The sequence below is a fragment of the Aedes albopictus genome, chromosome 2 (genome assembly GCF_035046485.1).
Source record: "Aedes albopictus strain Foshan chromosome 2, AalbF5, whole genome shotgun sequence".
NCBI lineage: Eukaryota > Metazoa > Arthropoda > Insecta > Diptera > Culicidae > Aedes > Aedes albopictus.
The window spans coordinates 182,216,039-182,243,750 of record NC_085137.1 but is presented as its reverse complement, the minus strand read 5'-3'; the positions used below and the strand labels follow the sequence as shown (position 1 = coordinate 182,243,750).

At 38.4% G+C, this 27,712-nt stretch overlaps 1 protein-coding gene across 1 annotated transcript in view; it reads left to right on the top strand.

Moving 5' to 3' along the window:
* Positions 1-27,712, top strand: part of LOC109409271 (histone acetyltransferase KAT7) — a 386,484-nt gene that overhangs the window by 290,553 nt on the left and 68,219 nt on the right. Inside the window, exons 7-8 of the mRNA XM_062850827.1 lie at positions 65-222; positions 25,410-25,505. Coding sequence (XP_062706811.1) covers positions 65-222; positions 25,410-25,505 — 254 coding nt within the window. The remainder of the gene's footprint in view (positions 1-64; positions 223-25,409; positions 25,506-27,712) is intronic.

The following is a 27,712-nucleotide window of genomic DNA, read 5'->3' as shown; positions in this document are numbered from 1 at the left end:
TAAAACCCATTTGATGCAATGCAATGCCTAATGAAATGTTTCGCCCATTTTCTTCTCCTTCCAGGTTACATGCTAACACGTGTTGAAGGAAAAATTGGATCACCGGAAAAACCTTTGTCCGATCTGGGGCTGATCTCATACCGATCCTATTGGAAGGATGTACTGTTGGCGTACCTGTGTTCCCGAGCCGGCACCACGCTCAGCATAAAGGATATATCACAGGTGAGATTATTGTTTTTGCGAATGTCGAAAACACTCTATAACCTTCGATTCGTTCCGTGAAATAACATTTAACGATTTATTTCGAACAAGAGTTTTTAAGTCATCCAACTGTTATGAGTTGCTGACATGTCATTGATTAACCCTCTAATACCCAATCCCGCCTTTAGACGGGGTATTGAGCATCTTTGTAATTTTTGTTTCGTGGAAAATCAATTTTTTTTATATTTTTGGCTGATATTTAGGACTGTTCTGTATATCTCAAAATGGTTTTTGATGTATTTTAAAGCGTATTTACATTTTTTAAAAATCATTGAAAAATTGATGTTTTAGTCACCTTTTAGATGTCATTGTTTATTTTGTATTGAATCGCTACAATTAACATATTTCAAATTTTTCCCAAATCATTCTATCCTTGTTTAATCATTTAAGGGAATCGAATACACTCTCAAATTATTTTCCTTAAAATTACACGGAAAATAAAATTTTCTGTGAAAAAAATTTAAAATAATAATATTTCAAAAATAATCATAAAATCTCAAAATGTTTTCATCTTAAAAAATCCGTTCCCCTAATCGGCTTTCGGGAAAAATATAAAAGTGTGGGGATGTTCTAAAAAAAAATTAGAAAAATCAAAAACTGAAATTCACGAAATCGAGAATTAAAAAGAATCATCTTCCAAAACATGATTAAATCGATTTTAAATGACGAAAAATGATATTTAGATCAAAATAAAAAATTTGGGTATTAGAGGGTTAAGTGGTTGCATAGCCATTACGGGTGCAGTTAGTAACACACCCACTTTGGCCCTAGACGCAATGCTTCACCTGCCCCGGATAGATCTATTCATAAAACTGGAAGCGGAAAAAACTGCTCTTAGAGAACAAAAACGCTGCTGTCAGGAGACGTTATGGATTACCTCAGTATACTAAATGAATTTGCCATAAATCCCGCAGTAGAAAGTTCAAGTGACTGGATGGAAATGGCAGTCAATTATGACACACCTTACAGATCCTTCTGCGGGATCTCAGACTGCTCTGTAAAGTGGAACTGAACAAATATATGTTCAGTCAAACCAAATTAAACTAGAATGCACTTCCCCATACGAGCTAATTCAAAAGGCTTGTAACGATAAACCCCAAGAAGACCCAACAACTATCAGGTCTTAACAAAAGGGATCTTAACATCTACATCGGTCTAATAACAAGACACTGCCCCTGCAGATACCGTCTACACAAGATCGGAGCAATCCCAACCTCAAATTGTCGCTTCTGTGACGAGGAGAGAGAAGCGTCAGAACACATCCTCTGCTATTGCAGTGCACTCATCCATCGTAAGTTCAAAGTTCTCGGCAAGTCCTTCTTAGTGCCAGCTAACATGTGGATCTTACCCCAAGGACGTGTTGGGCTTTATAAAGCTAGTCTCGCCAGAATGGGGGAACCCACACACTGTAACTCAGGATTCTCTATTCATCAATAAAAGGTACCGTCGTGCGGGTTGTCATTGGGCCACTATTCCGCACGCATAGAATACGACGAGAATGTATATTATGTGCTAAACTACTAGAATACAAAATTCTAAGATACTTTGCATCCGCCGTCGGATTCTCTGACCTACATTGAATCCGTGGGATCGATGGACCAATGTCACCCCGAACGACGGTAGTCTTAACAGGGTGGCCACCCAGTCGGGAATTTCGGGAAAACCGGGAAAAGCTCGGGAATTCTCGTTAGTCACCGGGAATTTTTGACATAAACTCTCGAACAACTTTTAAAATTTATTATTTCTCTATAGATGTTAAAAGCCTGGGTGTATAATGTTTAATTTGAAATCAACTTTTTAAACTCCATTTTGAAGTGCAGTCCCCGAAAGCAAGTATTCCAGAAAACATCAAGGGGCTTTTGAATTTTTTTCGACATCTGAAAGTAATTCTAGAAGATGTGCTTCAATTAAAGAACTGCTTTTAGATAACTCCTCTCTCAACAACAAAAAATCTAAAAAATGCTTGGTAAATTTCAGAATAATGTTACAATCTGTAAGATAACAGCTAAAATAGAGCATTTGGGCGATTTTTTGCTAAAGTGCATGAAGAATTTGGATGGGATTATGATTAAATTTTTGATGGATTTCTTGCATGAATTGCTTCAAGAAATTTTTGATCATTTCCAGAAGGGATTTATAATGAAAACTATAAAAATGTAGTTCTGGTGAAATGACATTCTGACAATTTAAACATTATCCATAAACACATTCGGAAGAATACATAAAGAAACTTGTTTAGTAATACAGGGTGTCTTACTCATAAGACTTAATTTTCCGAGTTTGCCAGGATTGAGTTCTGCAATATTTTCATTTTGAAGATCAATTAAATTTCATAAAATAATACAAATTATATTTTATGAATTTCAAAAACATATCTTTGGAAGTTGAGTTGAAACTGTACTGGAAACTCGTAAAAATTAATGTTAAAGATACAGACGTTGCTAAGCCAATACCGTCAAAATTTAATGGTAGAATAATCTGCCCATAATCGCACAGTTGACGTAACCACCATTGACAATGTCAGCACTCACAAGCTAATATCTATCAAATGTGTATAATTGTGACCAGTTTTATTCGATAGAGCACAAGATCTAACCTCTAGCTAGACATCAACGTGAAAAAAAGCTTTTTATTAATCATTGTTCAAATTTCAAAAGTGAGCTGAAAACTACACTACACTGGCGCTTACGTCAACTATGCGATTATGGGCAGTAATGGTTAGAAATTACTTCCCCCATAAAAAAAAAACATAAAACGAAGTCACTTAAAGCCTCCAAGAAATCAGATAAAAGGTAATCAGAAACCTTATCTAGAATTCAAAGGAATAATTTTCTGGTGCAATTCCTTAAAGCAAGCTTAATAGATTTAATAAAATAAATTCTAATATTTTTTTTTATAAATTTCTGGCATTTTTATGAAGTTTTATGCTGTATTCTCCGGTTTTTATTGGTGAACTTATAAAAAAATAGATTATTCAAAGAAAACAGAAATGAATTGCAGAGAAAATCGCTGGCGAAACTTTCACATGAATTTCTAGTGAAACTCCTGGTTAAACTCATAAATAAATTCTTGACAATATAGAAAATAAAGTTTGAGTTAAACTACCTTTTGAAATTCAGTAAGTCTTTAAAGTTATTTGGAGCTGATTTTTGAAAGAATTATCAAATAATTGATTTATCTCTTATAAATTTTCAGGAGAAATACTTTCACAAATACAAATTTTCAAGGAATTCTGAAATATTTGAAAATGCTTACCTGGATCGAAATCTCTGAGAATTTCGTATTGCAATTGCTGATAAAAATAAACGAATACTAGACGAGTACCAGATCGAATCTATGATTTTTTTAATCGCATATATTTCTCCTAGAATTTACGTTTTCAGCCTTAGAAACCTGCCTCTAGAAAACTTCATGCAGTAGTCATTTACTCTATCATAAAGTTTGTCGTTGGTTTGTCAGATAATTCCGTTGAAAAAGCTTAAGAACGACCATCAAAAATTCTACTCAGATTTCGCCAGAATGAGAGATTTTCCTAGAAATAGTTTCCAAAATTCTTTCACTAGTTTTTCCATATAATCCGCCAAAAGGCCATCTAGAATTTTTTTTATGTTAACTACCTATTAGTGTCGCAAACGAATTTGCCAAGAATCTTTGGAAAAAAAGTGCTGGAATTTTACTAACAAATCCATCTATTACTTTTTTCTTCAATATTATATAGATTATCCCCTTTATTTTTGTTTCCAAATTCTATTAGTTGGTCATCTATGAACTTTACGAATCTTTTCTTAAAATGTCGTAACTTTATTGTTGTAAATCGTCGGTTTTATTTATCATGGAATACGAGACAAACAGATCATACAGCACATGACTTAGCAAAATATTTAGTAAATTAGTTCGAAACTTATTTTCAGGTTCGTCTGTGTCTAGGTCTGAGTATAATAATAAATCTTTTAGATTTTGAAAATATTCATTCCTTTAAATTTTCATGAAATAAAGGCTATACAAATATATCCACAGTAAATTATGACATTTTAAAATCGGGAAATTTTTTATAAAGTTACCGGGAAAACCGGGAAAAAGTCGGGAATTTTATTTGCCATTCTGAGTGGCCACCCTGTCTTAAGTTCAGTCGATACCAAGGTATCTCAGTCAAAAATATATTATTGAGATAACTTGCGTATCTCACAGCAAAAGCGTGTATCACAACAGTCCTAAAATCTAGATGCAGTGATCTTCACCTGACAAACGAGAGAAAGAGGTTATAGGGTAACAAATGGTATTCTCGGCAGGTTTGTTCTTCTCGTCATGGAGGTTTTTTTTGTGGGCCAAATTGCTTGAAATTTGGGCATATAACACAGCTTGATTGGGAAGGATTTGAGGCCAACTCTGAGTTCAATAGGTTCCAAAAAAAACCCTATGATAAAGACAACAAAACTGCCGAAAGTACGTTAGTTCCCCTATATGTTGAGGTGCAACCATCGTGCAACAATAACGACAATGTCGCAACCTGCATTTGTTGTGCTGTGACATTCCACCCAATGCGACAAAGATTTGTCCCAACTTAAACAGAATGGGATAAAGATCGTACACCGCGAGTTTAAAGATTTTTAAACCTTGCATTGCGATTTTTGAAGGATAAATTCGAGTTGATAAAGGGCATTTTTTTATTATCGTACAAATTGGGCCGAAGGATCTCAGATTTTCATGAAACTTTTTCCACAGGCAGGGCTCATAGATATATGAACAAAAAAAAAAATTGAGCAAAATTCAGGGTCGCCTATTTGCCCGGAAAACTCAGGTGGATTTTTTTTGTTTTCCCCTGACACTACTAACTTTGAAAAATCATAACTCAAGAACGAAGCATCGTAGAAACATAGTTTTTTTACGAAATGAAAGCAAATTTTTCCAGAAATAAAAAAAAATGAACTGGGAAAAGTTTCCCACAAAATTTTCCACAGTTGAGAAAATTCGTGAAGAAAAGCCGGAAAAACAATGCCCGAACTCGTGGAAAATTTTTGAAAAAATATTTTTGAGAAGGTTATTTCATAAGCTTCAATCGCTGACATTTTTGGAATGCACTTTTCTTTCGTTTTTTAGTTATGGCCAATTTTGTTGAAAAATGTCCAAATGTCCCAAGTAACATTTTTTAGCTAAATAGACTATAAGAGGTTTTTAAAACCCTCGTTAAACCAAAACTAAAAATATTTGGTTTTATGGCGGTTGTCAGAACTTTTTCAAGACTGATTGGCTATCAAAATGTTAATTGGGGTGCCATAAAAGCCTTTTCTTTGAAAAATCATAACTCAAGAGCGAAGCATCGTAGAAACAAAGTTTTTAAAAATGAAAGCAATTTTTTTCAGGAATACAAAAAAAAAATGTGAAATGGAAAAAGTTTTCCACAAAATGTTCTACCGTTGAGAAAATTCATAAAGAAAAGCCGGAAAAACTACGTCTGAACTCGTGGAAAATTTTCAAAAAAATATTTTTGGGAATGTAATTTTATAAGTTTTGATCGCTGAAATTTTAGGAATGTACTTTTTTCTCGTTACTGGGTTATGATCAATTATGTGAAAATGACCATATAAGCCTATATTATATGGTCATTTTTCATATTATATGGTCATTTTTTGTTTCGGCGATGCTTCGTTCTTAAGTTATGATTTTTCAAAGTCAGTAGTGTCAGGGGAAACAAAAAAAAAACCACCTGAGTTTTCCGGGAAAATAGGCGACCCTGAATTTTGCTCAATTTTTGTTTTGTTCATATATCTATGAGTCCTGCCTGTGGAAAAAGTTTCATGAAAATCTGAAACAATTCGGCCCAATTTGTACGATAATAAAAAAAAATGCCCCTCTCTGACCAATTATCACCCCAACCACGGTACTTAAATCTCGAAAAAAGAAATATATATTTAACTCTGAGCTAGATTTTATAGTAATTGATGTGTTTTAGTATTAGTTTGTAAAGAAAAAACAATAACAAAAAAGGCATGCTGTTTCAGCGAGCAGTGTTCACGCTATAGCTTTTTTCACATGCATCAATAGACATCGTGGTTTTCAAAATTTTCGTTTTGATTATTATCTTTCACCAAAAAGGTTCCAATATTTTTTTTATTCTTCAATCATTTAACCTAATTTACAGCTCTTTTGTCCACTAGGGCACTGCGTGGGCGATTCCAATTGGAAACTGTACTTACAATTTGTACAGCGCCTAAATGTATTCTATTTGAATTACACTACATCGATCTGGTTGCTGTTGCGCTGCCTTCGCTTTCTACCCTATGGTAGAATGATGAGCACGAGGATGTTGTTGTATTGGCTTGTTGGTTGTTCCTTTTTTCCAGTCCGATTGGGGGTCCATTATGAGTTGCCGTTCGCCGATGTCCAAATATCCGGGTCCATTTAAGCCATGGGCTCAGAAGAGGCTGCTCTCATGGCGCAAAGAGCAACTGACGAAAGTGCCGGAACTGGGATCGAATCCATGACCATCTGCTTATGAAGCAAACGTGTAGCCACTACGCCATACGCCCCGACGCGATTTTCCAATATTTACACCTGCGAATTCCCCAGAAAAGGATGTTTGGCATAATTATCTTTTTAAATCAATCACAAATACATAATGTCTTTCGTCCATTACGCCTAACGTTCATTATGCCAGTTGTCCCAATTAAATTTAGCTGAATTTTGCCTAACTGATGGTTTTAGAATGCAATTTGCTGAAATTAGCTGATTCGTTCTGTTTGCTCCGCTGGTCACCAGCAACGTTTTGCTGAAATTCAGCAAACTTTGCCGAAGCTTCAGCAAAAAGTTTTGCTGGACCCTTCAGCTCAGCAAAACATTACTGAAAGCGTTTGGGTTGTATCGTATTTATACCTATCGTACTTAGCCTATCGTACTTATGCTTATCGTCTTTATTCCTAATGTCGCGCACCCATTTACACATTTCGTTTATTTAGTTCAACATCAAATTCAAGAAAACACTGAATCAACCATTTGCCGCCATAATACTCGATTTGGAGCTGCAGCTCTTCAACGCTCGCCAGATCACGCTCCATCTGGTCCGCCCACCGTGCTCTTTGCGCTCCACGCCTTCTTGTACCAACCGGATGGTTAACAAACACCAACTTTGCAGGGTTGTTGTCCGGCATTCTTGAAACATGCCTTGCCCATCGTATGCGTTCAGCTTTAGCCAATTTCAGGATGTTGGGTGCACCGTAGAGTGCAGAGAGCTCGTGGTTCATCCTTCTCCGTCACACACCGTTGTCCTGCACGCCGCCGCCGAAGATCGTCCTTAGCACGCGTCTCTCGAAAACTCCGAGTGCTTAGGTCCTTCTCGAGCATCGTCCATGTCTCGTGTCCGTAGAGAACCGGCCTTATTAGCGTTTTGTACATGGTACATTTGGTGCGGGGGTGAATCTTTTTTGATCGCAGTTTCTTCTAAGGCCCGTAGTAGGCCCCCGTAGTAGGTCCCCGTTTGTCGTAACATTGCTGCCAAGGCTTGTCCTGTCTTGCTCAGTCACGCCTACCAGCATGTGCTTTGTCTTAGCCGCATTCACCACTAGTCCGACCTTTACTTCTTCACGTTTCAGGCGGGTGTACAGTTCTGCCACCGTTCCAAATATTCTAGCAACAGACAAATTGGCCAGACAGCCCAAGTAACAATTTTAATTCTGTTTGGTTTTATTTGTTTTTATGATAGTTTTATCGGAACATTGCATATTCTAGTTGATCTTATCGGAATCTCAGCTGAGCACAACTATTCTTCGTGAATATGTGGTTTTAAAAACACCTCCAAGAATACTTGAGGTTCAGTTCATAAAACCATAAACACAACAAGAACTGTTGAACTTATTTTCAGTTTTATAAGGTTCTTGTAGTTATCTTCAATCATCCGTTCTTGATAAAGAGTAACTGTTCTCGCATAAGAACAGTTTGGTAGATGAAAAATACAAGAAAAAACTCAAGCATAAGATTTTGATTCTCATCGTTCCATTAATGCTACCAATCAAGAACACCTACCCGGAAACCCAACCGCAACGCGGTGCAGTGCCAAGTTCCTCCGGTTGTAGCATTCGAAATGAGGTGGATATGGTCATCTAGGACGTCGTTTCCCGTGCAATCGGGGTTCCAATCATCGATCTTCAAAATCAACAACTACTTACCTGTTGGAAGTGCTGACCGGAGGAATAAGGTACTGCACCGCATCAAGGCCGGTTATCGAAAAAGGTCTGCCGGGTTGGCAACGGTACCGGGATGATAAATAAATTCATCGGACGAGATTCACAAAATCCACCGCGGTGCTATAATTTATCGTTTGTTTACAATTTGACGTACATGTTTTATGACGTTCTTGGCGGAGTTTGCATAAACCTATGTCAAGAACGTTATAAACCTGAGTACTCTTGAGTAATACTTCTTACCCTTGCATAAGATGAAATAAATTTAAGGCGTTCTGGATGGAGGCCAACCAGGCTGCATTGAGAACGTTATAAATCCTAGTATTCTTGAGTTATGATTTTAGCTCTGGCATGAGTTGAAAGAAATTTAAGACGATCTTATGGTGATGTTGATTAAAACCATCGATGATGGACCGACCACCGGCCTAGATTTCAATGGAAGCCATGTTGAGAAAACTCATGAGCAATGTTCGCATGACCAGGAATAATATTTTTAAATATTTTATTAGTGCGTTATAATGGAAGCGCGTTGCAATTTTCGGAAGTATCTTGCAACATATATACGATGAATTTCGCTTGGCATTTGGCATCCTTGTTACACCACGGAAATATTTCCAATTTGTGTAATAAATTAATCCCGATTACAATAATGTGTCATTTTTATTGTGTTTTTAATTTCAATTTAATTCATCAAACTTTTCTGTCGACATAAAAGCTGCATCAGCAACAACACTGACAAATTTATTATCGTTTTATCGTGCACTTGAAGAGTTCTACAAGGAGAGAGCAATTCGACTTGAGGACAACTTGGGAAGTACAACAAGTTTTAAGAGAAATTTAAAAACAACTCTCCAAGAGCATCTTAGGATGGGCCTCTTTGGTCTTATGGCGGGTTTATGGTTGAGTTGATGTCGTGTTGCAGAGCAATTTGGTTTATGCATAGTTTTAAAGGACAGGTGTTGAAGAATACTTCAAAAGCATTATACAATTAATTTTGTTACTTGGGAGGGCTATCCTTACCAATTTATTACATTTGCATTTCCTATAACGTGTGGCAAGTGCTAAGTCACTTTGTGTGTAAACCGCCTTAAACAGTTTTTGTGGCACCTAGGTATAGAAGCGTTAAGTTTAATGAAATCATTACGAGCCTACGAGAAGTGAGTACATATTGCACTTCGAATCGGCTCCTCATTACTGTGTTTACCAAAAACCACAATTGGATAATTATGTTTGACAAGCGTGCACATATTCCTTCGTCACCCAAAGACGTATATTTATCCAGCACAAAAATAATAAAACATGCAACGGTCGGAAAGCAGAATCATCTGCTACCTTTTATCATAATATTATCACCTTCCATGCGAGTTTTTCAAAATCATCCGATAATATCCATTCAAATTAGAGCATTCCATTGCCACGACGCCGTAGAGGAGGTAGAAAAATCTACATAATAAGTATCATCAACATCCTCTGGAACGGGGCAGCCACAATGGGCCCCCTTCTCCCAGGGTTATGCAAGCCGCAGCCAGCAACCGACTAAACCGGATTGAGGATCCTTCTTCTGCTGAACGGAAGAAGAAAAGGCGAACATCTTGCACCGTCAGCCAGCAAGTCAGCCACTCCAGCAGCACGGTAATTGTCGTCGTTTATGGCACATGCGGCTTGTTGCAATTCACCGGGGGGATGATCGCCATTCGGCAGTAAGCCCCGTGAAACACTACAACAGCCAGGTACAACTCATTATGTTTAGTTTTTTTCGGGGCATAAGTAATTTTTTTTTTTCGGTTGTAATCTGAAATCATGACAGATGTCGATAAACTCCTTTGGGTGTTGGCTTTTTTTGCCGACTGCTGCCGTGCCATTTGAGGGGTGTAGATGTAGAGCACCGGAGCAGCCAGCGGGGTCTCTCCCTCTCTCGGGATCCTCAAGGACCTCCATGACCACAAAACAACTGGACCGTGCCACAGCAACCCAGGAGGGAAGGAGTTGCCGAAATTGATATTTATCGAAATTATCTTCCGAATAATGCGACTGGCGGCGGCAGAGACGGCCATCGCGCGCATCCAGTAATGATGTATGGGGTTCAAGTACGATGAGCTCATATGATGTAGAGCGGACATAATGACGTCCAACATGTGAATAAATGTTTTATGGGGTCCGTTGAATGAGATCTACCGCATGTTCGTCGTTTTTTTTATTAAATTTAATTTTGAACGATGCATGTTTGCTGAAGTTCATTTCAGGAATTGAATGACCTTTGCGCCAAAAGTGCTTGATTAAATTCGTACATCAAAGAGTAATTTCGTTTTTTAAATTGTGTTCATTTGTTCATCATTCTTTATGACCCTACGTTCCCACAGGAACGGGGCATGCCTCTCTTCAACTCGAACACTTTCACATTTATTAATTTGAGGGCCTTCTTTGCCTGCCAATTGCATGAGTTAGTTTATTGCGAGGCAAGCACAATGATACACTATGTCCAGGAAGTTGAAAAAACGGGAATCGAACCCGCCGTCTCCGGGTTGATGATCCATAGCCTAACTAGGCTAACTGGAAACCTCAAATGTGTTCATATCTGGATTATTTGAAAATGACATGTTCTTTAAAACAAAAAGCATTTACATAGGATTTTTTGTAACTAATTTCGATTACAAAATCAAGAAAATATATAATTGAAAAATGAACAAACATTTTGGTTGTCTCAAACAAGCCAAAAGTCTAATTTGGCATGAAACAAGCTGTACTTTTTTACCATTGCAAGCATGGTAAACTGTTGTTAGGTGTGGACAGTTGTAACAGGATTAAAAATAGCTGTGATCATTAGCTTGCATTTGGTTCACTGGAACCTCTTTTTATATCATTGCCTGGGAGCGCATAAATCAAAAATCTTCATAAATTAAAAAAAAAATCATAAACAAAGGGAAATTTGTGTATAAATGAGGTCATGCATTTAACCCGTTAATGCTCAAGGTTTCCCACAATTGTAATATTCATGATAATTTATTATCAACAGTTATGTTCCAATCAAATAAACATAATTTCACGAAAAAAATTGGAAGTCAACATCCGATTTTTTTTTTCAAGCTCTGTTTCAGCACAACTTTTATACTATCGTTGTATTCTGAAACGTATATATACAATGAGTCTTCATTTTGTGAATGAGAGGGTATCTGCTTAAGATGAATAAGAAAATGACTGTCAGATGACGTCATGGTTTACTAGAGATATCTACGTGCATCTAAAAGCATATTTCTCCCTGTTTCTTTAAAGTCTCAAAATAAATCCTACTCAGAATTCCTCATGGGATCCTTAAGGCGAAACTGGACACATTTTCTCATTTTTCTGGTTTTTGATTTTTTATTATATAACGAAGCATTGTTTTCAAAATTGGTTTTCATACACAGTTAGAGGGAGGATGAGCTATCTTCTGGATTTTTTTCAGGTGTAAAACTTTTACCAATTTTCCAAAAACCATATTTTTCGAAATTTCATTCAAAAATGGTTTACTTGAAAATGGAAAACATTTTCCACCTGAAAAAAAAATCAGGGATACCTTGATCCTTCCTCTAACTGTTTACGAAAACCGATTTTGAAAATATTGCTTCGTTATTTAATAAAAAATCGAAAACCAAAAAGTGCGGAAATGCTTCCAGTTTCGCCTTAAAGATATCATGGAAGAAATTCCGGAAGGAAGTTTGGCAGAACTCCTTGGAAAAATAATTGAAAAAATCCCGGGTGGACTCATAGGAGAAATCCCTTGAGTAACGCTAAAAATCCGAGAAAAATCTTTGAAGGTACCACAGCTAGAACCCTGGCATGAATACCTGAAAGACTTCCGCAAGATTCGCTGAAGAAATCTTTGAAGGAATACAAGGAGAAATCCCTGAAGCAATCCTAGCACGAACCCCTAAAGTAGTCCTTTACAAATCTTGGAAGGGATCTTTGAAGGAATTTCAGCAGTAATCCCTGAAGGAATGCTGACTAGAACAAATGTCAGTTCAAGATTTTCTAAAGCAATCCGTGAAGAAAGCCCTAAATGAATGCCGGGAGCATTTTCTAAAGGAATTCTGGAAGTTTTATCTGGTGGAATCTTGAGAGTAATCTCAGCCTGAAGCTCGACTGAAAGAATCACAGAAAAAAATTCCCGGGGGGAATTACTGGAGAAATCACAGGATAAATCCCGAAAGAAATCCCTGAAAAAAAAAATCCGAGAAGAATCTTTTTTTTTATCTGTAATAACGAGATTTTTAGCCCTAGGCTAGTTCATCTCGGGACCCACGCTTTACTTCCCTTCTGAAGGAAGAACCCACATTTTGTGAGTTTATCGGGAGTGGGATTCGATCCCAGGTCCTCGGCGTGATAGTCAAGTGTTCTAACCATCACACCAGGTCCGCTCCACAGCAGAAGAATCTTTCAAGGAATACCAGCAGAAATCCTGACACGTACACCGGAAAGAACTACACTAGGATTTTCTGAAAATAAAAGGAATCTGTGAAGAAATTCCAGAAGGAATCCCAGAAGAAATGCCGGCTAGAATTTCTGGAAGAATCTTTTCAAGATTTTCTAAATCAGGGTGTTGGCAACACGGTTCAGCACGTTCGGTACCACCCACTGCAAATGATGGACAATAGGGAGACCGATGACTGAAGGGTAACGATGAAGGAGAGAAAAATAAATACAAACAAAACCACATGCAAGTTTGCGATAAAATCAGTTTTTTTCCTAAATTTAACTAAAACAATCATTTGTAAGTATCTACTCATGCTATATATCTTTGTAAAACTATGAACTAAACATTGTACATGCAGGACAAACACGCAAATTATAAAATTACTAGTTGCCACAACTCGGTGGATAAATTGCAGGACTAATTATGTGAGTAACCTTGAATTGTAAAATTGAATTGATTTGTAATTGAATTGATTTGTTTTAGCTTAAAGCTAACTCCTACACACAAAGGCGAGTTTGCTAAAAGAGGTTCGAATCGACCCTCCATCCCGTGGCAACACAGGGATTAATTTATTCCAGAAGGAATCCCGTAGATAACAGGAATCTCGGATGGAAGCTCAGCAGGAATCCCTGAAAGAATCATAGAAGAAATCCCGGAAGGAATCAGTATAGAAATTTCTGAAAAAAAACTCGGGAAGAATTTGAAGGAATCCAATCCGAGATAATTGCGGCACAAATATCTAAAATAATCTAAGGTTGCCTGTAGAAATCTCGACAGAAAACTCTATTCTTTCATATTGCTTTTCGGGAGCAATCCCTAATCAAATAACAGCAGGTATTCCAGAAATAATCTTTGAAGGAGTTCAATCCCTGAATGAATAGAATCGAAAAATCCCTGCCAAATAATAGAATAACTAAAATAATCCTTTCAGGATTTTATTGAGTAATCCCTGCAGAAATCACTGAAGAGATCTCAGGAGGTATTTCCACAGCGATTCTGGAAGGAACATCTGAAGGAATCCCTGGAAGATTCTCGAGAGGAATGCCTGAAGAAATCCCGGAAAGAACTCCTAAATGTATACTAAAAAACTTGTAGTTAAGAGGTACAGAATGTTGCTAATTGACGAATTGAGAGATGACATTTGCCCTACCATCTACCCTAACCTCTACCCTGTCTTCCACCCTACCTTCTACCGTTCCCTTCACCATTCGCTCTGCAACCTACAATATCTTCCATCCTAACATCTACCCCTACTTTCTATCGTTTCATCTTCCCAGCCTTCACCATTTTACTAATCAAGCCCGATCGACAGATACCCATATTGCATGGTTTTCTAACTCAAATTACCATGCCGTGGTCGCCATCTTGGATTATGGTCCGCCATCTTGGTTTTAAAAAAAGGCGTTAGACATTTATTTTTGAGTTCTTCTCGTCATACCCTATTGATGGATATCCATATTGCATTAGGGTGGGGCTTATTTCAAAAAATCTCCGATATATGATTTCCCAAGTGGAAAGTGATCTACTAGTCGAAATTAGTGAGCTGTACAAAAATGAGCGACTTCGGATGATATTTAGGGGTGGCGCAAAAGGGTTTATGTGATTTTTTTGCTAGAACAAACTTTCGAAAACAATTTCAAATTTTATTTTCAAACATAACATTTCTAGACTAAATCTATGGAGTCTGCTTCGAGCATCGGTCGCGATTGGACGTGTAGTGCACACACACCGCGCTTTGTTTTGTTTTGCTTTTGCGAAATCTGTTTTGTGTCTGTCCATTCTGGTTTTTAATGCATTTAGTTACTTGTGAAACAATGTCGAGATCGAATTGTAGTGCAATTAGTGAAAAATGGGTCGATCAATTAAGATAATGGGAAATGACAGTGGTAAAGATGGAGGAAAGCATCGATGGTTATGCAAAAAACCAGCACAGCAGCGCCGACTGCTTCGACCGGTACCCGAGGTGGATGACAACATTGAGATGGCAGTAACCCGGGTGAGCGAATTCCAGTTGGATGCGTGAATATTTATTTTTGGTTGGGGTTGCGCTGCTTTTGTTCCATATTTGCGGATTGGTGCGTGGGTTGGTGAAGATAGTTTCTGCAGTTTGGGGGAGCTTCTTCGGCTTGGAGTGCATTCTGACATTTTTCGTTTAGTTTGCGGTACAGATGGCATGGAGCAAGATGGAGTCCATTGATGAGCGGCGTTCGCTTGGTCCATGAGTTTTGGCACTGGACCGGAGCAGTTTCCAATCAGAATCTTCAAATTCTGATAGGAGACGGCCACCGCTCCGGTGTCGGAGTTCTCGGACCGGGTGGATTGCGTTCGTCAATTGAAGTGGAGAGAATTCATTTTAGCGAACCCGACGCGTTTCGGATCAAATGTGTGTGTGTGTGTGCTGAGCCAGTAATTTGCCTAGTCGTTCCGTCTGTTGTTGATGCTGTAGGTACTATTTCGATTTAGGTGAAGCATAACATGGACTTAACCACCGATGAACCGGGTTCATCGCGGTTCGAGAGTTTTGACATTGGAGCGGGGCCGTTCCCAATCGGAATCGTTCAATTCTGGTTGGAAATCGTTCAATTGTGGTGAATGTGTATAGGTAGTGGTTTCGCGAATGTGTTGACTGCGAATGTTGTAATCGTCAGCAAGCATACAAACAACGTAAGATAGAAGTACACAGATTTCCCTACCAGATGCCACCCGTTTCTTATTGCACATTACTTTTATTATATCGTAAAACACATCCCGTTTATATGCATTTTACTAATTATTTGTTTACTAGCTGTCCTGGCAAACATCGCACTGCCAGCCTACTGTGTTTTTTTTTGACATGCAATTATGGAGAATGGCCCGCAGGATGGAATTTCAAATTTTACAGTTTTGTTGTTTTCCTGATCGATTTTCACAATTATGTTTTTGTATGAGCACGTCGGAGCCCCGTCCTGGTACAGCTGCGAGGGAGTTATCTAGATCCGATTACCCCTGCAAAGCAGATCGTGATATACAAACACCTTTTAATTTTTATGTACATATATTTTCCTTTTTCCTGCGATCATATATTTATTACAATATTATTAAAGAAAAAACGTATTTTTTAGCACAGTTTTTTCCCAACCGTAGACACCGGAAACAGAATGCAGCACAATTGTCTCAATTATATTTTTATCAAAATTTTATTCAAAATAGTTGAATAATGAGCAGTAATGAAATTTCAATATTCAATACAAATGACATCAAGATAATTGTTTAATAGGCACATACCGTATCCGATGGGTACAGCGTCGTTTTACGCCAATGTCAAGCTAATAGAGGTTCGCCGTTCACGCTAGTTTTGGGCAGCATTCTCCAGTTTTTCAGGTTCAGGTCTTGATGCAGCGAATGAAGTCAGCACATTTTGTGCCGTTCATTCAATCGTGTCTGTCGTATTCTTGACAAACTCACAGGAAATGTTATCACTACAGGATATTTATCTAACTTCTCCAGTTGGCTATCAGTTGAATGGGAGAAAAACTAACAACAGCACCCAATATTTTTTTGCTTCTACCTTACAAAGATTCAGTACTTTACATATAGGTTATTCAGATTATTGGATTCCTGCAAAACGATGACATCATGTATTCGTTCTTCTTATTTTCAATTTCAAAATGTGTTTTGTATGTTAAACCAAGTTTTTGACTAATGCAAGCTGAATATAGTTCGCTGATTTTTTTTCCTTATTTTGGTTGCGAATTAGATATTTCATTGTAAATTGTTCCTAACTAGTAATGTAATTTTTGTTTTATATGTAAATACTTTATTAAAATTATCAGTCTATTACAATAACGTAAAAGTGGTAGTATTTCAACAAATTGTCCTGCTCATACATCTCATTTTGTTATTTGACTATATACAAACACACATTATATCTCCATCTCAATTTCCTACATACATACATGCATACATACATAGATTCAAATTATCTGGAAATTGACACCCTATTTCATTTGGCATTATTATTGATTAAACCACATTCATTGATTATTGATTTTACATATTTATTTATATAGACTTGCGGTCCCGACAAACGTTGTGTTGTCATGTTGGACTGTGGTGATTTGTCAACTGTTGATGTCATTGTTGCACCGCTCTCTAGATTGGCTTTACTTCGATCAGGTCGATTTCCTCTACAGCTGTTGAAAAAATCAGTACTTTAGCAATTTTATTTATTTTTGGTTGATTTTCATAACTTTTTCTACTTATAAACACAGCCACCACGATGATGAATCTAACCACGCAAGAGTCATCCTGTTCGGTTCATCCGTTCGGGAGTTTTGTTGCCTCAAAGGAACTTCAAACTCATTTTTATATATAGATTCAATATTACATTTTGTCATAGTAAATTATAATATAAGCCACAAATCAATAAGGGAGGATGTATCAGAGCATTATTGGAGCTTCATTCGGACGAGGACGAGTGCTGCAGATTCTATTATTCCTTTATTATTCTACAGGTATGTTTACAGAGGCATATACTTTTGGACCGGCTACACCTCGTTTTGGGCCTTCATTCAGCGATATGCTAAATTCGGAAGACTAATTTCATTATGTATATTATCTTACTTTTTATTTTCTCATGCTTTATCAAATTATATTCTATTATTGACTATATATCAGCTATGGCGTTGACATTTTATAACCCCAATAATTCTCTGCCATACCATCAAGGCCGTGAAAGGACTCGCCAGCGAATGATACTCAATCAAATTATATAGCTTATTTCATATCATTACATTTCATTATTTAATTATATTGATTATATAATAATTCATCATAATAAATTAAACTATTGACTACATAACTATGCGGGGTTGGGAGGGTGCATCAGGGCATCATTGAAGTTGTGACTGTACGACGGAGTGGTTGCCAACCGAAGTGAGGTGAGAAGTAACTGTAACATCCTTGTAGATGGGTTCTTCTATCCCAACAGTTGCAATGGATTTGACGCGCCCTTCTTATAACAAACCATCCCGTAGAAAGCTTGACAAGTAATGTAAATTTCATTATTAACCCTGTTGGATCATTCTGTTGGAAGGAGATTCTCTTAAACCCGCGGATTTCGCGTAAGTGTCTCTACTTACGGGACCGCCACACCCCCTTTTGGCCCTTCATACAGCGGTATGTTGAATTCAGAGTGGTAATGAAATTAATCTTTACAGTTAAGTGGAACTGCATGCAGAGCAAGACTCAAGCTAGGATGGTGGCTACCTACATACATACATACATAACATTTCTAGACTAAATCTGTGATTCTAGAGCCCAAATGGGCCAAATTTGTGCTCAAAATTGCGATATCTCTACTGGTTTCTGAGATAATTGAAAAAAATGTCGTAATTCGGTATTTTTTGGATTGGACACCAAAATATGGCATTTTTCACAAATATCTCAGAAACCAGTGGATATATCGCAATTTTGAGCACAAATTTGGCCCAAATAGGTTCTAGAATCACCGATTTAGTCTAGAAATGTTATGTTTGAAAATAAAATTTGAAATGTTTTTTGAAAGTTTGTTCTAGCAAAATTTTCACTTAAACCCTTTGCGCCACCCCTAAATATCAACCGAAATCGCTTATTTTTGTACAGCTCACTAATTTCGACTAGTAGATCACTTTCCACTTGGGAAATCATATAACGGAGATATTTTTTGAAATTAGCCCCACCCTAATATTGCATGGTATCATAGCTCCGTGGCCGCCACTTTGGATTATGGTCCGTCATCTGGTTTTTCAAAATGGCGTCGGATATTTATTTATGAGTTCTACTCATAAAATCCTATCGACAGATACATATATCGCATAGTATCCGAAGCCGCATTGCAGTTAAATACCATACATTCTACAGTTTTTGGTCATCTTGGAACCTAAACCGCCATCTTGAATTTCAATAGCACCTCGACAACCTAAGGAATGTGTATGCTAAATTTGATTGAAATTGCTTGGCGCATTCCAAAGTTATGCCGGAACATAATACATATAATCTTCCACACCAATAATCAATTGCTATATTGTTACCGTTCGGTAACATTCCTCCTCTAGTCAGAGTAGCAAAAAGGAAGTTATGCACAATAATTCATTTTTGATTTTAAATTAAAAAAAACGTACTAAAGAAAAACACTAGAGACGGGAAAATAACATTTATAATTACATACATAAATTAGGCAATACTGATTTCACACGAATCCAACTGAAACGAAACACATCGCTGGCAACAGGGACTAAATGGTCAAAACTTTTGTTTGGGGCTCTTCAATCTTGTCAATCCTACCAGTACGGAACTTTCGAGCGTGGGATGGAAATTTAACTTTTTTTATGACTTCCGAGATACATTCCTCGCCTCGTTATCGAGTCGTGGCCAAAACAAAGAAGCACGCCACCGACTCTAGTTTAGGACAAGATTCACGATGGAAAGCTGCGGCGATACTGACCGTCTAATAGGAGCTACCTCATGATCAGACTAAAAGCTTCGTCGTAATATCGCTACCGACCAGAATTCTCATTCAACACCCCCCCCCCCATCCCCCTTTTATGGCCAAGAGAAGGGGCAGGGATCACGGGCGGCCACCGGACCTGTGACACCTCCATTGATCCCCGAACGCCGCAAGCAGCAACAGCAATTATATGGCCTACAATCAACCCGTTCAGCGTGCTGCACCCGAGCCACCCACCACTAGATTAACCGTGTGCCGTTAGCTTATGATCCGTTTATATTATACACTTGAAAGGTAAATATTTAGTATAGGAATCTCCACCTTCCGAAAACTCCCCCTTGCTAAACGCCCTGGGACCCGGGAGTTAAAAGACGGCCTTGCGTGCCCACCCCGGAAGCGGCCGAGGCTCAGACCAGCTGCTTGGGGCTTAGGCCCGTCCCCCTCTAGGTCGGAGCGATTGACTCCCGGGGTCAAAGATTGTTTCATCATACATATATACATTACATACATACATACATATAAACATACAAATAGACAAATAAGGGGCTGTTCATAAACCACGTAGACCAAAATTTGGTCATCTCAGCCCCCTCCTCTCCCCCCTCGTAGACTTTTGTCAACACAAAAATTTCGAAATTTGTATGAAGCGTAGACTTTGGCCTGACGCCCCCCCCCCCCCCCCCCCCCTCTTCCCAAAAAGTCTACGTGGTTATGAACGGCCCCTAAGCATCTCATGTCTCTGCCGAAGACATGAACTATTAATTATTAACCATTCTTTATTGCATTAACGAACCTAACCTCAAAACAACTGACAATTCTCAGGTCATTTTGACAGATGTAACATGAGCATGAAAAGGACGACAACAAGATCGATAAAGTAGAATATTTGATCCGTCTTTTTCGTGCATGTGTGTGGTCTGTCAAAATTACCTGAGAATTGTCAAACATTTTCATGGCTAGCTTTGTAGGTGTAATGAAGAATAATTCTTTAATAATAATTATTGTCAGGATTCCAGGGAAATATTCTTTCGCATTGGAAATGAAGCTCATAGATCGTGACAATATGTAATATTTTGCATCGTTTACGCCACCTAGTGAACCAGTCACAAACTTTATTTTCTATTATGAACAAGGTATGGATGTTGAGAACATCTTCTCTGAAGAAAGTAATCTAAAATTTTGCCTAATTCTGGAGATATTCACATCAAAAGGATTGCCCTATTTGTAGGACGCTGGGCGGATATGGGTTAATTTAGGTTTAATATTTAATTTAGGAAATCTAGTTTGCGAGAACAGGTCTTGCTCTTGGGCATTTGAGATGGGACCAAGGAAGTTTCCAGAGAGCCCAAAAAGGGGGCTTTATGGACGTTTCAGGGAGGGGCGGGGTGATTTAAGCCATTATAGGTCGTTAAAAGGAGTGTCAGGGACGTTTCAATACATTTCAGAGAGCGTCAGGGGATTTCATGAACGTTTAAGAGCATTCCTACGGATTTTTGGAGTGTTTAATAGCTTTTCAGAGGCATGCCAAGGGGGTTTCATATGAGTTTTAGGGGGTTTCTTAAGCCTTTTCGAGGCGTTCCAAGAGTTTTCAGGGACATTTCAAATCAATAAGGTACATCAGGGCAAGTTGAAACGGGTGGGGCAAGATGAAACAGCGGGTTAGCACAATGCTGAATAGCGGGTTAACAATGGTGCTGAATAGCTTGAATTGTATAACACATAGTTTTTGATTCAAACAATCTTTTGGCAAAAGAAAAAAAAAATCCAAATCGTATTTATTTAATTATTTATTTATTTAAATACTTCCAACTGATCTTTTCGATCTCATTTAAATCTTATAATCTAAAATTTTACATAACAAATCCTTATGCACAGAAACAGGGCACATTAATAATCAGAGACAAGATCAAACATATTTTAGCATAACATAACAAAGCATACTTTCACGTTTTTCACACACATAAAATGAAACATTTTCTAAAGAAATACTTAAATAAATTTGATAAATAACGCAAATTAAATGAACTTTATAACCTTATCCGTTGTATGTATGCCATGAAAAACTGTGATTTTATAAACTCGCGGTACACCTTTAGGCCATGTAGAAGGTTTCATTGCTAGCGGCTTCAATCGACTATCCACAGTTACTTTGAAAGAAACATAGTCTAATTCATTTAATTTTGTTCCTTTTGGTACCAGCATCTTAACATTAATTTCATTTGATTCGTTGGTTTTGAGACATTTACGCACAAGTTGGTCTATATCACCCACAGTGGTATGTATCGAAATATTCGTGATAAACACATAAAAAGTTTCTCCACACTCAGCTTGAGTTGAGCAAGCAACTTGATCGACAGTTGTATTCGGCATTTCAGGCACATCGTTATGATCACTTTTGGTTCCATTGAAAATACATCCTCGATTCGGCAGCACAGGAGTTGAGTGTACCACTTTATCTTGTTCGTGGTGTACATCTTCGGGGAGGACCATGGAGAGCGTTTCAATGATTTCGGAAACTTTGAGTTTCAGCTCAGCAATATCGGTTTCAAAAGTAGTTAGATTCCCGGGAGAATGATCGTGTTGCTCTGTATTGTCGTCATTGGTGTCATGAGTATTGCAGTAGTGCTCAAGACAACCATCACACATCCACAATACATTTTTAGCAAAGAGTGCAGACACACACACTCAATCCTGGATTGCCTGTTCAGCACTTTTTGACGAAAATAGAACAGCAGAACTGTTTCAGTAGTTTCGGTAATCGATTTTACTGAGGTTCAGTACACCACCTGTCAAAACCGGGAGCAAAAGGTAAACAATACAGTATAGCTGTATTCAGCTGTTCTATTTTCGTCAATAATTTACTGAACACGGTATTCCGAATTAAGTGTGCAGTTGCGTCTGCCAGTTCTATACAAGCAGCATGATATCGCTTTGCGCATCTGCCTTCGCATATAGTATAGCGTTCATTGTCACGGTCGATAATGTGCGAAAACTTATTGCACACTATTGTTTTAGCTCGAATGTGCGACTTATTGAGCTTCGGTGACTACGACGGATAAATTCCCGGTGGTTAAGCGTGTCAGAACTATGTGCAACAGATTAAGGGGATGCGAATGTCACTACAAAACGGAGGCAACAATTTTATGCGTTATCATTCACAAGAAAAATCGATGAAACTTTCAGCACGCAAAAACAAACCGTATCAATAGCGATCAAGCACACACACTTTTGTATTGAAATCTATTACAAATCTTCGCATTTCATATTGCCCCACCCGTTTCAACTCACCCCGGTGTACCTTGTTGTTGATTTCAACGGATTACGGAGGTTTCAAGGACGTTCCGAGACATTTTAGATCAGGGTCGTATCAGGTGGTTTCGAGAGCAACCTTACCCTTAAATCAAAGGGATTTTAGGGGTATTTCTGATAAAACTTTCTGAAATCTCCCTAAAACCCCATGGGTCCCAAGTAACACACCTGAGACCTTCCGAAGCCCTGAAAACGCTCGGAATCCCCCTAAAATCCCTCGGTTCCCATGTAATGCACCTGAGATTCTCTGAAACACCCGAAAACGCCTCCGGTTACGCCTCTGAAAACTTCCTGAAGTGTCTCCGGATTCTACTGAAGCTGAGACCCTCCGAAACGCCCTTGAGACCCCATGGAACCCCCTAAAGCTTTTGAGAGGATCTTGCAACCTCCTTAAACGCCCTTAAAGACCTCCTAGTATTATCTGGAACCCCCTAGAATCCCAATGAAACGATCCTGAGATCTCCTGGTACCTCGCTGAAACTTCTTGAGGTACCGTAAAACACCCCTGCAATGTCTCTGCTCTCCTCTAGAAACGCCCCCTGGCCGCCGTTGCCACAGTTACCGTTATTATTATATTTTCTTATCCGCACTATTGGTTCTGATTAGCTCTCCCTGTTTAATGCCCTGCATATTAAAAAGTGCATATATTAAAAATGCATTGAATAACCTGCATAAAAAGAGGTTTTAGTTTTTTTCCTTCCCTGTCGGGGAAATTAAGCCACTGCGTCTAAAAAGTTGAACTATTGTGGCATGTCCCGTTTTGATATTCGCATCTAGCTAGCTAATTACCATGTGTCAAGTAATCAGCTTCTGCCACGACCCGTCGTCTCCCAGTCAGGTGCAATGGAATTAATAAACCTCAAGACCTTACTAGGTTCTGCAGACCAGATCTCACTGGGTTGCAAGCAACCACTATTAGAAATCTTTGCCTGCGCTTGTATAAAGCACCACAACTGCAAAGCAGATGTTCCGAGGTTTGACGTTCCGTATAACAGAAACGACAGATATCACTCTGAATCTGGTCAATATTTTTCAAGTAATACCTGCTCGGGCAGTATCCAGTTGCTAGGCCAGTGTATGTATATTAGAGTGGGTCAACGTTGTACGGAGAAACTTCAAATTTGATCGTATCAACCCGGAACAAAGTTTTTTCAATCTATATTAGCGTCCAAAACAACTGTGCAAAGTTTGGGAGCGATTGGTTGCGTCCCCGTATTCCGCATTGCATTTAAAATTTGTATGGAAGTTAGTATAGGAAAACGTACTTTTTTGCATTTTACTCATAAGTTGAATTCTTTTGTCTAATACCATGTAACTAGTGACGTTAAAGTATAGCCTAGGATATGGCGAAAAACTTTGCCAAAGTCCGCAAAGTGATTCGAAGCTTGTGAAAAAAGTTATCCGCCTGGTAACTCAGGCCAAAACTTGAGATTTTATTATTGATGTTATTCCTTTACATGTTAAATGTTAAGCACCGCCGGGCAATCTGTACGTTATAACTTTTTTCACAAGCTTCGGATCACTTTGCGGACTTCGGCAAAGTTATTCGGCATATCCTAGACTATACTTCAACGTTATTAGTAAGATCGTTTTAGTCGGAAAATTTCAATTTTTGAGAAAAATGCAAAAAAAAGCACGTTTTCCCATACAAATTTCAATCGCAATGCGGAGTACGGGGAAGCAACCAATCGCTCTCAAATTTTGCACAGTTGTTTTGGACGCAAAAAGGAATCGAAAATGCTTAGTTCCGAAAAATCGACTTTGTTGACCCAGTCTAATGTATATAGAGCTCTTTTGTTGAGCTCTAAGAGCTTTTTGGTTTTATAAGCTTTTGCTGTTATAGGGTATGTGTTCCATCAGTAATCTCACGCTCCCATGTTCATCCTATTCGAAAACAAGCGATTACGGCACCGATTGATTCTGTTCTTTTTGTTGTCATGGGTGCTCACTTCTAACAAAAAATACAAAAATAAGAAACAAAACAAACAGCGCTTCAATCCCTTGTTTTTCGTCACATGCTTAATAAGGGAATCAATACCCTAAATCGTGTTGATTGGCCCTGCACCCATATAGCCGAGGCGGTAAACGCACGGGTATTCAGCATGACCATGCTGAGGGTGACGGGTTCGATTCCCGGTCGGTCCAGGATCTTTTCGTAAAGGGAATTTCCTTGACTTCCTTGGGCATAGAGTATCTTCGTGCCTGCCACACGATATACGCATGCAAAATGGTCATTGGCAGAGGAAGCTCTCAGTTAATAACTGTGGAAGTGCTCATAGAACACTAAGCTGAGAAGCAGGCTTTGTCCCAATGAGGACGTTACGCCAAGAAGAGAGAGAGAGAGATTGCAGTTTTTGACATCCATCCAATTGGATATCACCCTCTTCTCAGCCCAGCGTTTCAGATCCATTTTAATTGTACAGATTGATATACCACAGAATGGTTCTGGGCCAGCAAGCTGTATATTGGAACTGTAAATTGCTTCAATCCTTTGTCTATCGTAGGATGAAAATGGGAGCCACATGCCTAATAAGGGAACCAATGCCCTTTATAACACACAAAATGCTGAAACTTGATTCAACGAATATTTAGCTTTAGTAGATTCTGCGACGCTGTCTCTTACCAGCAGAAATGCCTTCATATATTTTTCCAAAAATATTTTCTAGTCAAATCAAACGAGGATGACATAACTTTTAAAGTTCATTACTAACACAACCCCACCACCACCTTTTCTGCTCTATAATTCCAGGAGATGGCCATCAATTCGTACGATATCGTCAGCACACTCCAGGCCCTCGGCATGATGAAGTACTGGAAGGGCAAACACATCATACTGAAAAAGCAGGTGAGTAACAAAGCTTCGGTGGGACGATTTCCCCGGGTTTTTCGATTTTTCATTCATTTGTGTAGTGTGTAGTGCCCAAATGAATTGCATCATCAAGTGGCACATGTGCTGTTCAAAAGCAAATGGAAAGTCCCGCACGATTGAACGTTTCGATTACCTACCTACGTCGAATGTAGAGTGGATAGTTGCTCCGGGGTTGGTTGAGCCGTGTACGAAACCGCCGCGTACGATGCAGCGAGTCCAGTTCTTTAACGCCGATTTGTGCGATTCCGTCCGGGTCCTTTATCCTTTATCGAGACATGCACCACTCGCCGCCGTACAGCGTAACGTTGATCGTTGAAGGTCTTTTTTTAAGTCAGACAGACAGCAATTGACGGCGTATTTGCTTTTTGATGATATTTCGCCCAAAGCGCAGGTCAGACTGAGCGGTTCAAAAGTTCGACTTTTCAATTAGTTGCGTACATTTGGTGCCAGTTTATGGCAGCAAAATGCAGGTTGCGAGGTGATTTAAAGTGGTGCTTCTGAAGTTTATGATGTTGTTTTCGTTTGGCATTTTAAAGTGTTTAAGAAAGCCATTCTGTAGCACGATTATATAAAATGTTTAATAGTTTTGCTGAAAGAAAGTGAGCAATGACTCGTGAATAATTCCATTTCATTTTATTTTATTTTTTATTTTGAACATTTTAATTTACCTTAAATATTCCGGAAAATGTTGAACCTCAATTCAGTGGCATGTATAATTTGTTATCCACTAATAAGCAATCATTTATGACTGGATACCTATCGGTGCAGGTGGCTTCATCCTGGAAAAATCATGCTAAACAATACTGGAAACTGACTTCAGGTAAGGAGCTATAGGCTTTCTTTAGGCCTTAGTGTCCTCTTCCAGGATATCTTTTCCTATTTTCCTACCTGTCCTTATTCCCATCCAAATCCTAATTTATTTCCTTTTCCCTCAGGTAGATGATGAAATGGGCTTTCATTATGGCGATGGCACAAATGTCCCAAAAGGAGGATAACGTGCCTTTGGAGCCGGCCTTCTGATACATTAGGTTTTATGGTGGTTCTGTAAAGCTTCACAAGACTAATTGGCCATCAAAATGGTACTTAAGCATTTAAAGAGATAACTGCCTGGTACGCACAGACATCTTCAGTGTACAAGCGCTGGTTATCGCCTGCATCAGTTGATGTTCACTAACCTTACATGAAGAAGTTTTTGTTTTTGCCTCGTCATGTTTTCAATATTTTTTTTTCAATTTTTATGTTCTTAGGTTCTATGGGTATCTAGAGTTTCTAAATTCCTGTTATAATAAATTTTGAAACAATGGAGGTATCTTTGGAATAATGTAGAAATAAATTGAAATTCTTAAAAAAAAAATAAATTGATTAAAATCATAAAATAATGTGCACTCACGTGAATCCGCAAACTCAAAATGATTTAATCACAACACAAGAGGGTCTCAAATCGGGCCCGATGAGAGGCCTCAAACTGAAAAGAAATGTTATTTTCGCTTCGACCTCCTGTGCATTTCCATTGCCTTCATTCGCAGACTTCTGAAGCATTACAGTTCGTGCTCAGTGTGCTCAGTTATAAACGGTCTCTATTTTATTTATGATGTTTGTTTTGTTCATTAGGTGGCACTTACATCGCTTAACTTTTTCTCTTCAGTTGCTACCGGAAAGCGAGGCTTACTTTACTTTATGAACCGTAAGTTAAGATCAATAAATACAGATACTAACGGTATTAGGACCCCTTTTCCATGTTGGTGCTAATGATAAAATACCTTCATCGGATTCCTCGCAATATACAGACTACAGACTAAATTTATTATCAAAGAACAACCAAGCCATGGGACTTCGAACGCCACCGCCTCTCGAAAAATTCGCTTCTAATTTACGACCAATTTATCGTTCTGTCCGACCCACGAATTCTCGTTATTTTTTTTTTGTGTTCACTGTCGATCGTATCCTCCTGATATCGAGTATAGGAGAGTTCCTCGACCCTGTATCAAATGTCATTAGGACCTGGTGTTCGTGTCAGAGGAAACAAGCGAGCTGCTTGCCCACAGTGCCAAATTACCAGGTTGTTTCCAGTTTTATGTGCTGCACATGTGTAAGCGATTGCATTCAAATGCTTTGTGACCGGGAGATCAATTTGGATGTCGCGATCAATCGGGAAGATTCCTCAATCATTAGGATGGTTATAG